The following is a 13,097-nucleotide window of genomic DNA, read 5'->3' on the forward strand; positions in this document are numbered from 1 at the left end:
TTGCAAGCTAGTATTATTATCTTTCGAAGATATGAACAAACAGTAGAGAGAGATGACAATATTTTTTAAACTTTTTTTAAAATAAATTCTCTCAAAACTTGCATCCAGATGGCAACCTTTTGCCATGGTAAAAGGATGCTGCCATGCCGTTAAAAACCATGGGCGTGGCACCAATTTGACCAAAAGATCTTTTTAAATTAAGTTTCAGAAGTTTTATTTTTAAAAGTTTAAATTAAAAGGTTTTTTTTTTTTGAAAAGTACTAGCAATAGCCCTGTAGCATGGAGGACCCCTCTGCCGCTACAACATAGGAGCGACAAATTGCCAGTTCAACTGAACTAAATTACCCTTTGAACTCAAAATAGAAATTGCTTCAAAGGTCTTGATATACCACTGAGAATAATGGGCATCTTCATGGTTATTTCAATTCTTTTAACAAAGCCATGCCAGGGACTGTACTATCAAACAAACAAAGTGATTTTATAGACTGATTATGAGGGGTAAATTATACATCAAGGTAACTCTTTATGCTGTTGCTGTTGGAATCAACTCGATGGGGAGAGACCATAGACACTGGACTTAGAAACTCTCCTCCCTCTGAAAAAGTATCGAACCAATCATAACTGCGATTCCAGTCACCGCAATTGTGAAGAGCAGACGCTTGTGCTGTGCACCATGCATAGGCCGTGGCGGTCTTACTGGTGGAGGAGGACGCACTTCTCTCTCTGGAATGATTCGGGCACTGAAATTTGAAGCATCTTATCAGTACAAGATTTGTAGTACTTCACATTTGGACTAGTAAAATTGCTAGTAACATCTTGCTAATCATGAAAGGTATAAACAAGAATCATCAGGATACAAAGCACCAGTTCCATTACTCTGATACACATTATCATCTTGAAAGAAGTGGGAAACATCTAATTGAATTATTGAATGAATCTGACCTACATTGACTAAAGAATGCAGGGATCAAGGCTCAAATGCTAAGTGTATATAATTTGCATATAATAGATTGCAATAATTTAGCTTGAGAAAATCTACCTTCACTGAAAATGAACAGTCAAAGAAGTATGCAACTCTCGTATTAAAATGATAAGAATTATACATTACATCATACCAAGGTTACATTAACGATAAAAAATCAGCATGTGTTAAGAGAAACGCCTAAGATTTTACCTTGATGTCTGTGCAGAAGCATTTGCATTTGCATTTGCATGACACTGTATTTCATGCCCAATCCATTCACGTAGTCTAACATACTTCTTGCATGTTTGACAAAATTCTGTTCGGTTTCCGCATACATCCTGCATCTCAAACTAGTACGATTAAAACATATATCTACGACTTAAAAAAAAAGATGTATTCCTTACATATTGTGTGTATTATAAGGTATTTGGTTGATGCCATATAGTCTTGTGTATAATTTTCAGAATTAAGGGCAATTATTTTTGCAATTAGCTCTAGATCTTATAGTATATTACTTGTTATAAATCGAAGGCACGGGCATACTGTTAGTAAAAAAAAAAGAGAGAGATTGTTTCAAGGCAAACAACAAAACAGCACCTGATGTTCATGAAGCTCAACCGCAGGCAACTCAAACTCACAATATTCACATGCAACAATCCTTTGTGGGCACTGTTCACTTTTATGAAGATCCCAGATCTCGCGTGTTACAATTTCCTTGCAAAGAGTGCAATTTACCTGTATGTAACATGATTAGAGTGATCATACATTGCCGAAAAAATACAATTGCTCTATAGATCATGGAACATGTAAATTCTAATATTCTTACTATTGTATATGGAATTGTAATGTGGCATTAGTTCCTGGTTTCAGTTGGTACGCAAAAATATCATGCATTTGGCAAACATAACAGAACGTGTATCCAATTTGTACGTACAACAAAAAGTTTACAGGCTGATGATGGTTGGATGAAGCATAGCAACCACAACCATGGTGTATGGGGTTTGTGGTGTGCAATTAGTTATTCCACAAAAAAAGCCACACTGTCCCACCATCAACCAGCATGCCACAGTGCTTCCCTCTTGCTCTACCCTTCCCTTTCTTTTCCTTTGTAATGAGACTCTGGATACAATCCAGGAAACGCTGCTGATGCCTCATATCCTTGGTGTGGTGGCTTCAAATAGCAAAGAGACAACAGTGGCTTCAGCGAGCAACATGTGAAGAAATTATGGTGGAGACAGACATATTGACACAAAAAGCAACGGCTGTAGCTACAGTTCGTGCTCCCTCTTCCCTTCCCCTACTCTCTGCCCCTTGGTGTATAGGGTCACTGATTTGGCCAATTCGTGCAGTTCAGGTGTCGTTCCACAGCGATCCTAAAGTCGCAGGCATAATGCAGTTCAGTTCATGCAATTGAACATGTGGCCTCATGGCATGATTTTGGTAGCTATGGAACGAAAATTGTTCTTGTTTATAACTGTAAGCCTCACACATTTAGTTATTATTATTGCTGCATGCTTTGCTTGCTTCAAAAACCAGTAACCCCTCTACGGAAAGAGTTTAAGAATATTAAAGCTTATTGTGAAGAGTAAATATGTACCTAAAATGATCAATTAAATTATAGGTTGGAGATCTCATCATCCAACTATGGCAGTGATATATTCAATAGCGCAGGCAATCTCATGTTCATCTTTACTACTTTAAAAGAGTGTAGTGGTGACGGTGAATCCGAGTCTACACATTACCAAAAACTACTCCATCTATCCACCTCTTCTACCTATGAAGCTCGAAGCTACCATGTAGCTGGAAAATATGAGATGGAATAACAGAACCACCCTTTGATCCAACATGTAGAGAGTACCCAGAAGTTACTATGAAACTCCAACATGTAACTGGAGTTGTAGATGCACAACTACAAAAAAACTCCAGGGTTACTCTACTATAGAAATACTCTCTTGATTATAATTAAATATTAGAAAATTACAGTGCACTTTGAAATTAGTTCTTTTATGTTGGTTGGGAGATTGTTACCTTTGCAGCGCACAGGCATTTGGCTAGTAACTAAGTTTTCACGCCAATGACCAATGGTAAGCAATTTGGTATGTAACTATGTATACATTAAATTTTGCACGTTCATTCATGGAGAATTGTGCCATGAGATAGTGGAAGCCGTATTTTTCAGGAGTTAATGACAACTGCAGGTCCCACTAACAGAGTTACAGAGGAGATGCCAGATGTGCAGGGATCTTCTCTCTCTGTTTTTCTTTTTCAGAAAGGGAATCCAGAACATGGGCCACTGTCAAAACCTATTTCAGTTTTGATTATGTAACAGAGAAATAGGCTATATTCCCCTTTTAAACTAAAAAAAGGTTTAATCACATCCCTCGAATTGCATCAAGTAATACAACTTTCTAAGAGTACCACAAAAGAAAGTCCTAATTGGTGCAGTCAACTGTCAAGTGCCAACATATTGCTCAACTGAGTCCTAAGATAAATAAACAGATAGCACTGAAATGGAAGCATCCCAAGCAAATCACAAGTATGGTATAATGTTTTGAAAGCCCAAAACTCAAGATTTATGATGAGGTTTTGAACATACTGGAGCATGGCTTTCATTGTAGTGCTCGTCCATAAGCTTTCTGGCCACCATTTCTCCACAGTGTTCACACTTTTGAAGGTTACGTGCGCAGTGTGCCGAATGTAAGTCAATGTTTGACGATGGAATTTCTCGCTGGCTGAAAAAGAAAGAACACGTAAACAAAACTAAAATTTGTATCTACCATCCAACATGGCAAATGAAGAATGGGCATGATGCTCATGAAATCAGCACCGCACCACATATCATAAATTGTGTTGAGCTAGCCTTGACTAAGGGTAGCAGGTAGAAAAATTCTGAAACTAAAAGCTGCTGATCCCATAGCACTCCAACTAATATCATGCATATTTTTTTATGAGATTAGAAACAAACCCAGAAAGTGTAAAAGCAAGCAAACTGTATATCGCATTAATACGAAGAAATGCATCGGAAGTGCTCTGGTACTAAATATGCCAAACGATGATCCATTATTATCCATTTGGTTTCTGCAAATAGCACTGGGTTAGTTTGATGAAACAATGGTCTGCAAACCCAGTGCAAGCACTATCCCCAGTTCCCGTAAGCGCATTAACCAAGCATAAAATGAGCTCCGTTCTCCTCAAACCAAATTGGTGGTTTCTAACGGAATCAGTGCTACCTTAGTTCAATTGTAAGGGTATGCAGTTGCTTCTGCTGAGTGCTAACAATTCCAGATAAAAGTCCCAGCAACAATAAATTTTGCTCTTTATGAAAAAAAAACACTCACTCGTAATTACAGCCTATGTACTTTGTTTCGTAGACCAATGAATAGATTATTCCTCAATTTTTTTTAGGAACACGATACTATAATTGTCTGATGAACTTCGATCCATTACATTGCAACGATGGAGAAGCCTCTATTCTATTCCGATAGCGCAAACGCTCATCGAATCGATCGGATCCTCATCCTCAGCTCAGATCCACTCCCACACGAGATCAAACAACGAATCAGAGCAGCAGCCTCACCTCCCCCCCTCCACCGATACGCACACGCCACATGACAGGGAAAAGCAACAAACAAACAAACAAACAAACAAACCGAGCCGAGAGAGGGAGGTGGGGCGCGGGGGGGGGGGGGGATCGCGCCGCACGAACCAGTGGGCGCAGGTGGATGTGGCGGCGGCGGCGGCGAGGGCCGCGGAGGGATCGGAGCCGGCGTCGGCCGCCGTTGCTGCTGCCGCCATATCGCCTTCGCAGTGAATCCGCCTCGCCGCTTCCTTGGCCGGCGCCAATCGAGCAGCCGGCGGCGGAGACGACGAAGACGACGACGACGCGCGCGGGGTGGGTGGTGGCGCAGCCGGAGGATTCGAGGAAGATTGGTTGGGGGGGGGGGGGGGAGGAGTTTGGTGGAGGTGGAGGAGAAGACGAGGCGAAGGGAAGGCGAGAGAGGAGAGGAGAAGAGGGGAGAGAATTTATGAAGGGGGGTAGATGGATCATATGGAGGTGCTAGCGTGGCATGCTTTAATTACAATCGGGGATTTCGGATGGTCGGTCTGAGGCCTAAACAGTGAATACACACCACCAGCACCACCGCCCATGCGTGCGTGCGAGCGTGGAATTACTGTCACTCACTTGGAGGACCATTTCAGGGCATATCAACCATTCTCGTCAAACTGTTAAGACACGCTATCTGTTTCAGTTGTACGACGTTTTAATTTTGATCAAAAATTAAACTGCTTCAAGTTTAACTAAATTTATAGAAAAAAAATATTTTCAACCCAAAACAAATTTATTATAAAAATATATTTAATTATTGATTTAATGAAACTAATTTGGTATTATAAATATTATAGTTTGACTTTGATCAAAATCAAAACGTCTTGTAAACTAAAACGGAGGTAGTAGTATTTCCTTCATTTCATAATACAAGTTGTTTTAACTTTTTTTAATTAAACTTCTTTTAAATTTTATAAAATTTATAGAAAATATAGGACTGGTTTGGTTTTAGGCCTAAATTAGGCTTACCAATATTTGGCAATTTCAATAGTGTTTAGTGTCTATTTAGTTTGAAGCCAAATTTTGGCATGCCTAAGAAAATAGGCCATTTCAATAGTGAATTTAGGCTATTTTGACTTCAATCCAAACACAACTTTGCCTTACCAAAATTAGTCATGCCAAAACTTACCAAAATTTGGCACTGACAAAAATTTGGTAAGGCCTATTTAGGCCACAAACCAAACCAACTCATAATAATACTTTTAACACAAAACAAATATATTATCGAAATATATTCAATTTTAAGTTTGATAAAGTTTGAAACTAATTTGATCAAACTTGATAATTTTTTACTAGGAAGAAAATCAAACAACTTATAACATGAAACGAAAGGAGTAGTTTAGAATCAACTAGATATAAGTTTAATATTAAAACTAAATTATATAAATATATGAGTTATAAGGTTATCTTTAATTTTCTTTTTCTATCGCTTCTTCACATGATAGCTAGTACATTATATTAACCATGTAAAGAGCGGGCTCTTACATGATAGCTAATACTTTTCTCTTTTTTTTCCTCTCCTCCATATATAAGTTTATAGCATACTATTAAACTTGCTTTAAGAATTTGTTTCTCTATTTTTTTTAGCTTTTACTCTCTCGTTCTCTACCACGCTTTCCAAACTGTTAAACGATACTACATTTCTCTATAAAAATTGAAAAATTGCTAGAGAAAAACATATTAATTAATTTAATTTCTAATTTTTTAAGTTAAACTTAATTAGTCATGTGCTAATAATTCGCATTGTTTTGCCTGCATGGAGAAAAATATCCCAACCATTCCAAATGAACGTAGCCTTATCCACCTTAGCTAAGATACCTAACGGTTTAAAATTGATTTGAGATGTTTTTTTTATCATAGCTTATTTTTTACTAGTGTTAACTTTGAATCATTATGAAAATAAATTGCTTTGGTTTACACCATTCATTTTCTCCATGGTTTATTAGCCGTATGCCTGTAGGATCGAGATATCGACTAGAGGGGGGGTGAATAGGCGATTTAAAACTAAATAACACCTAATCAAATCTAACCTAAGTTGCTAGGCTTGGTGAGAGTGAACTCTAACTAAGCAACTAAGTTATGTTTAGCAAACCTAGGGTGATAGTGGCTCAATTATATCTCTAGAAAAGTAAATCACGCTCCTATGTCAATGTTTTGCAATCCTAGGGTGATATGATCTCAAGTGTGTCTCTAGAAATGTAAATTGCACAAATGTAAATGCGACAATCAAATGAGACAATGAGACAAGAGATTTTTCACCGAGGTTCGGAAACTCGCCGGTTTCCTACTCCCCGTTGAGGTGAGCCCAACTCCACCGCTCAACCACGAAGCCACCGCACGCCCCCTTCGTCAAGGGGTGGGCAAGGCGGGAGCCGGCCCACGGAGAGGACTACCCAAGCCTCGATCACTCGGGGTAGTTCTTCCTTCACTCCGAAGGTGGTGAACTCCAAACCACTCACAAACCGGCGCCGGGCCTCCTCCACAATCTTCTCGGAGAGGTCACCGGGCAACTCCTCCACAAGCCGTCTAGGAAGCGGCAACCTCCAAGAGTAACAAGCAATGACCCGGTGTGGAGATGATCAAGTGCCACACTAGCTCTACAATGGAAGCAAATGCACTTGACTCTTGGCTAAACAACCCTCTAACACACTAGATGGATGAACACAAAGCTCAAGTGAGTGTGAGAGAGGTGCAAGGAGTGTATGCAATTGAATTGGGTGCCAAGAGAGTCCCCTTGCTGCTGGTGGGAGAGTATTTATACTCCCACCCACTAAAACTAGCCGTTGGGGGCGAAATCCCCCAACTTTGTGCTCTGCCAGTCTGACCGGAGGTATGTGGCCGGTCAGACCGTGCTACTCTGCAACGGCTAGAAAACTAGCCGTTGTAGCCCTGTCAGAGGGCCCCATCGGCCTGGCCGGTCAGACCGACATGGGGCGACCGGTCAGACCATCCTCGGCTCGGTCAGACCGCCATTGGCTCGGTCCGACTGACTACGGCTCCGTCGGCTCTGTATCGGCCATCCCGAGCAGCATCATCTCGGCCTCCAGGGGGCCGGTCTGACCGGGAAAGTGCCGCCGGTCAGACCGCCACTATGTAGCCGGTTTGACCGGCCAGGGCACGCCGGTCAGACCGCCACTATGTGGCCGGTCTGACCGCCCCTGGTCAGGCCGAACCCAGTGAATTAGTGAATGTGTGTGTAACGAAAAAGAGAGCACAAATGAAAATGCAATGACCTAATGTGGCAATTAAAATAATCTCTTTGCTAGGTCATTACCCCTCTTAATAGTACGGCGAAACTAAAATTAAACTAGCAAATTTGATCGCCCTACACCTCGATCAATTCTAAATTAAAGCGCTAGTTTTACCGTCTTCTTTCCCTTTGCTTTGCGCCGTCAATTTTAATCCATCGATAATTATCCATGCGCACATATGACGTGGACCTAACTTAAAATGTATAGCTCAAAGACAACGGTTAGTCCACAATTAGTGCTTGTCATTAATTACCAAAATTAACACCGGGGGCCTAGATGCTTCAATCTCCCCCTTTTTGGTAATTGATGACAAACACCACAAATATATATAATCAAACATAGAGCACATGGACATATGTTGTATTGACAAGCAAAAGCTCCCCCTAAACATATGCATAACAATCACAAATAGCAAATATGGAGCCAATGCACAATTCAATTTCACATTTCAACATATCACAAACACAAGAGCAATATCTCAATGTGAACTTCAAGAAATATTCATCCATGAGCATAAGATGGTCACAAATATATCAATGTCACACCAATCATCCATCATAGCACAAGTTCACATTAAGACCACATAAAGGGCTCACAAATAAATATAGGCTATTACAAGACCACGAAGGGTCCAAATGACATAGAGAACAACAAAACGAAAAAGGAACACACAATATAGAGTAATAGCCCATACCCATACCAAATATAGCCCAATCCTCCTTAACCTATTAAAAATGAGGTGACTAACCTCACTACTACTAGTCCCAACCCACAAAACATAGAACACACTATTCTCCCCCTTTTGGCATCAAGCACCAAAAAGGTCTTCACTCTTGTGGAGGAGAAGGAGGACGCGCCGAAGTGGAAGGATGAGAAGCATCACGGCGGCGATGATAGACAAAAGCTTGGGTACTCTCTAAGGTTTGGACTCGAGAATCCAATACACCCACCCTAGTATGCAATCTTCCCACCGAAGTATTCAAGTTGCCAACATCGGTGCGCAAGCCACGAACATCCTCATGCAATGCTTCATGCCCAGTGGATAAGCGTTGAATGCTTTCACTTAGGGTATTAATAGCCCCAAGGACCGGGTTGAAGAAGTCATTGGGTTGCATTCCAAAGTAGGCATATTGTGGATGGAAAAAAGCACTTGGATCATACCCTTGAGGAGGAGGGGGGGCTGCACTTGAGCTTGCACCTTGATCGAATGTTGGTTGGCGCACACGAGGAGCTCTAGGGGAGGAGAGTTGGAGACGAGGCTTGTACTCCTTATGTTTTTTTAAATTGTGACCAATTTGTCCCAACTTGCTTTGAATCAACCTCATTATGTATGGAGCATAATAGATTCCTTGTCCAAGAGTCCCCTTTGAGATGACAATCTCCTTCATCATAAGGTTGATAACATCAAACCGACGACCATCCATAATGGCATCAATAACATGCCAAGCAACTCCGCGTATGTCATCATTGTTGCCGCATCTTGGGAGGATGGTGGCCCTTACTATGCTGTTGATCACACTTGGGAGAGCCCTCAAACCCGCCACCTTGCCATATGTGTGCCTTCCCCCTTCTTCATAAAACTGAGAAAAGTGATCAATGGGGAAGGGGTTGTGGGTGTGCTCATCATGAAGGTCATCCCCGTTGTTGAAGCGAATGTGCAAGAACTCCTTGAATTCACGGCAGTTGATAGAGCATCGGAGGGTCCCCGACATCCACTTCATTGCATCACAATCGCCGGACACCCATACGGTGGCATAGAATTGCCGGATGAGATCTTCATCAAAAGGTTGCTTCATGGTGACAATTCTATCAATCCCAACGGTCCGGAACATCTCTTGCAAATTCTCAAACTCCGGTGTCTCACCAATGTGCCTCCAAGAAATCCACTTGTGTTCGGCGAAGGCTTTGTTGGCATACACTTGTGCATACACGGACTTTTGGAACCGTGTATGAAATCTTGGATCATTACAATCGTTAGGCCTCCGGAATTGATCATGATGACGGAGGATAGTGTATTGTTGAGCATTCCTCAAATTAAACACAAATTGGATGGAGGAATCGAGAGGACTCCCATCATCACTTGCCTCATCATCTTCACCATTTACACTCTCATTGTCATCACCATCATCACTTATTTCCATCTCATCACCCTCAACATTTTCCATATTGTCATCATCACTTTGAACATACTCATCTCCGCTTGATTCCTCATTCTCACTGACGGGATCGGGCGTGGGCTCACGACGACCATGGCGAGTGCGGGGAGGCGTAGCTGAAAAACAAGGAGCAAAGGATGGATAAGCAACAATTTTAGAAGCCACATAGTGAAGTGGGAGAAGGAGGAGTGCTGTCTGTCAGGGGCGGTCAGACCGAGAGCCAAGGCCGGTCAGACCGCAAGCCCCAAGTCGGTCAGACCAACGGCTCACGGCCGGTCAGACCGACGGTCCTCGGCCGGTCAGACCGCAGGCTCTCGGCCGGTCAGACCGCCACTGACAGTAGCACAACCGAATCCTTCCACAATCCACACAAATGATTCTAAAAAAATTGCTAGGACAAAGTTGCACAAGATTGGAACATGAATATCAAGGTGTAGGTCTATTTCATAGAGATTGAAGCAAAGGGGGAAACTACCCTTAACCCAAGAATTGAAATAGACCGATTTGAGAGAATGCACAAGAGGGAGAGTGATTTACCGGTTGAAGGAGTTGAATCACACCAAGAAACTACCCTCTATTGGTGAAAACCTAAGAACACCTCTTCCTTCACCTAGGGTTCCAAGCCATGGATCACAAACTCAATAAAAACTCAAACAAATCCATGGAATAGAGAGAGGAAGAGGAGGAGATTCACTTACGGTGTAACCGGAGTGATTTTGACGGTTGAACCGGATGGATTTGGTGGAGGGAGGTGGCTAGGGTTTGGGAAAAGAGAGAGGAGGAGTTTTTTCGAGTTGGAGAAGAGAAGAGATGAGATGGGATGAGGAGGGGTCGGGTAGAAGGAGGAGGAGGAAGAAAGGACAAGGTCTTAGGCCCACCATCCCCGGCCAGTCAGACCGCCGGGTTGCCGCCAGTCAGACCGCTGCCACCAGGCCGGTCAGACCGCGCATATAGCGCCGGTCAGACCGCCTGGCCACCCAGCCGACTGTGCATAGCCCTTGCACAGTTGGCTGCCCCCACTCAATAAAATTCAACAAAATTTTGATTTTTGGAGCAATTTTGAAATGTGTGAGTTGAAATATTGCCAACCATTCATAATATTTGAAATTTATGAAGATTTGCAACAAAACTCACTTGAGTGCTAGGAGGTGGCCTTTTATGGTCTATAGGGGTTTTTGGGCGAATTTGATTTTCAAACAACTTTTGAAATATTTGGTTTTTGAATATGATTTGAATACCAAAAACATTTCAAATCCTCCTCTCTACCAACTTTGTTTTGAATCTTTTCTCAGATTCCTTCTCAAACTCATTTTGGGGTTTAATCTCATTTTGGCCAAAAACAAGAATCTAGATTCTTCAAAAGAGAGCCAAAATGGCATTTTTCATTCAAAAATCATTTTTCTAGCAATGTGAGGCTTGGAAAACATATAGGGACCCTTTTGAAACATTTTCCAAGAGATAGTTTTCAAATTTCATTGATTTTGCAAAAGTTTTGACTTATGTTGACTTGGGCATTTTGAAAACACTACTAGCACTTTTAGTTGATTTTCTCACATATAAAAGGAAGTAGAGCACATGGAAGAGTCCAAAACTCCCCCTTAATGTGACATGTTCCATTTTCTCAATGAAGAACCAAATGGCAATAAGTCCAAAGCATAAGAGCAAATAGGAGCAAATATACAATATGCAAAAGAAGCAACCATGGTGCACTATCTCAAGCCACATTAGAGAAGTCTATGACATTTAACTCATTACTCAACTTGCAAAAGCGGGTTTTATCAAGAGGCTTGGTAAAAATGTCGGCTAGTTGATCCTTGGTTCTTATGTGGCTAATGACTATGTCACACTTGGTAACATGGTCTCTTAGGAAGTGATGGCGAATGTCAATATGCTTGGTTCTAGAATGTTGAACCGGGTTATTGGCTATTTTTATAACACTATCATTATCACATAGGAGTGGGGTTTTGGTGAAGAATATGCCATAGTCCAACAAGGTTTGTTTCATCCAAAGCAATTGGGCACAACAACTACCCGCCGAAACATATTCCGCCTTGGCGGTAGAGAGGGCTACGGAGTTTTGTTTCTTGGATGACCATGACACAAGGGATCTACCAAGCATTTGGCAACTACCGGATGTGCTCTTTCTATCCACTTTGCAACCGGCATAATCCGAATCGGAATAGCCAACAAGCTTAAATTTAGCACCTTTTGGGTATCACAAGCCAATAGTAGAGGAATGCTTTAAATATCTTAGAATCCTTTTCACGGCCACTAAGTGACACTCCTTAGGAGCGGCTTGAAACCGTGCACACATGCAAACACTAAACATGATATCCGGCCTAGATGCGGTAAGGTAAAGCAAGCTACCAATCATGGAACGATAAAGCTTTAAATCTACCGGTTTACCTCCCTCATCAAGGTCGAGAGGCCCATTGGTTGCCATAGGTGTCTTGATGGGCTTCGCATCCTCCAAGCCAAACCTCTTGAGTAGATCCTTGATGTACTTGGTTTGGCTCACGAACGTCCCATCCTTGAGTTGCTTGATTTGAAGTCCAAGGAAGAAGCTCAACTCTCCAATCATGGACATCTCAAATTCCCTAGACATCATATCACCAAACTCCTTGCAAAATACCTCATTAGTAGAACCGAATATGATGTCATCAACATAAATTTGACACACAAAGAAATCATCACCAATGATTTTTGTGAAAAGAGTGGTGTCAACTTTTCCAATTTTGAAATCCTTTGACAAAAGAAAATCTCTCAATCTTTCATACCAAGCCCTAGGAGCTTGTTTTAAACCATAAAGAGCTTTTGAGAGTTTGTAAACATGGTTAGGATTTTTAGGATCTCCAAAACCGGGAGGTTGTTCAACAAAGACAGGTTCGGCAATTTCACCATTTAGAAAAGCACTTTTCACATCCATTTGAAATAGTTTTATATCAAAGCATGATGCAAAAGCAAGAAGGATGCGAATAGCCTCAAGTCTTGCCACGGGGGCAAAAGTTTCACCAAAGTCCAAACCTTCAACTTGTGTGAAACGTTGCGCCACCAACCTTGCCTTGTTTCTCACCACCAATCCGTTCTCATCTTGTTTGTTCCTAAAGATCCACTTTGTC

At 41.6% G+C, this 13,097-nt stretch overlaps 1 protein-coding gene across 1 annotated transcript; it reads right to left on the bottom strand.

Annotated features, from left to right (window-relative positions):
* Positions 1-366: 366 nt before the first annotated feature.
* On the bottom strand, positions 367-4,897 carry LOC9267608 (uncharacterized). The gene is made up of 5 exons (XM_015777295.2): positions 4,671-4,897; positions 3,561-3,696; positions 1,562-1,699; positions 1,175-1,302; positions 367-740 (listed from the first exon to the last, which is right to left on the bottom strand). The coding sequence occupies exons 1-5, from the start codon at positions 4,757-4,759 to the stop codon at positions 578-580; spliced, it is 654 nt and encodes a 217-aa protein (XP_015632781.1). The 5' UTR covers positions 4,760-4,897; the 3' UTR covers positions 367-577.
* Between the last annotated feature and the right edge of the window lie 8,200 nt (positions 4,898-13,097).

The sequence above is a fragment of the Oryza sativa genome, chromosome 3, assembly GCF_034140825.1.
Source record: "Oryza sativa Japonica Group chromosome 3, ASM3414082v1".
In the NCBI taxonomy this organism is placed as follows: Eukaryota; Viridiplantae; Streptophyta; class Magnoliopsida; order Poales; family Poaceae; genus Oryza; species Oryza sativa.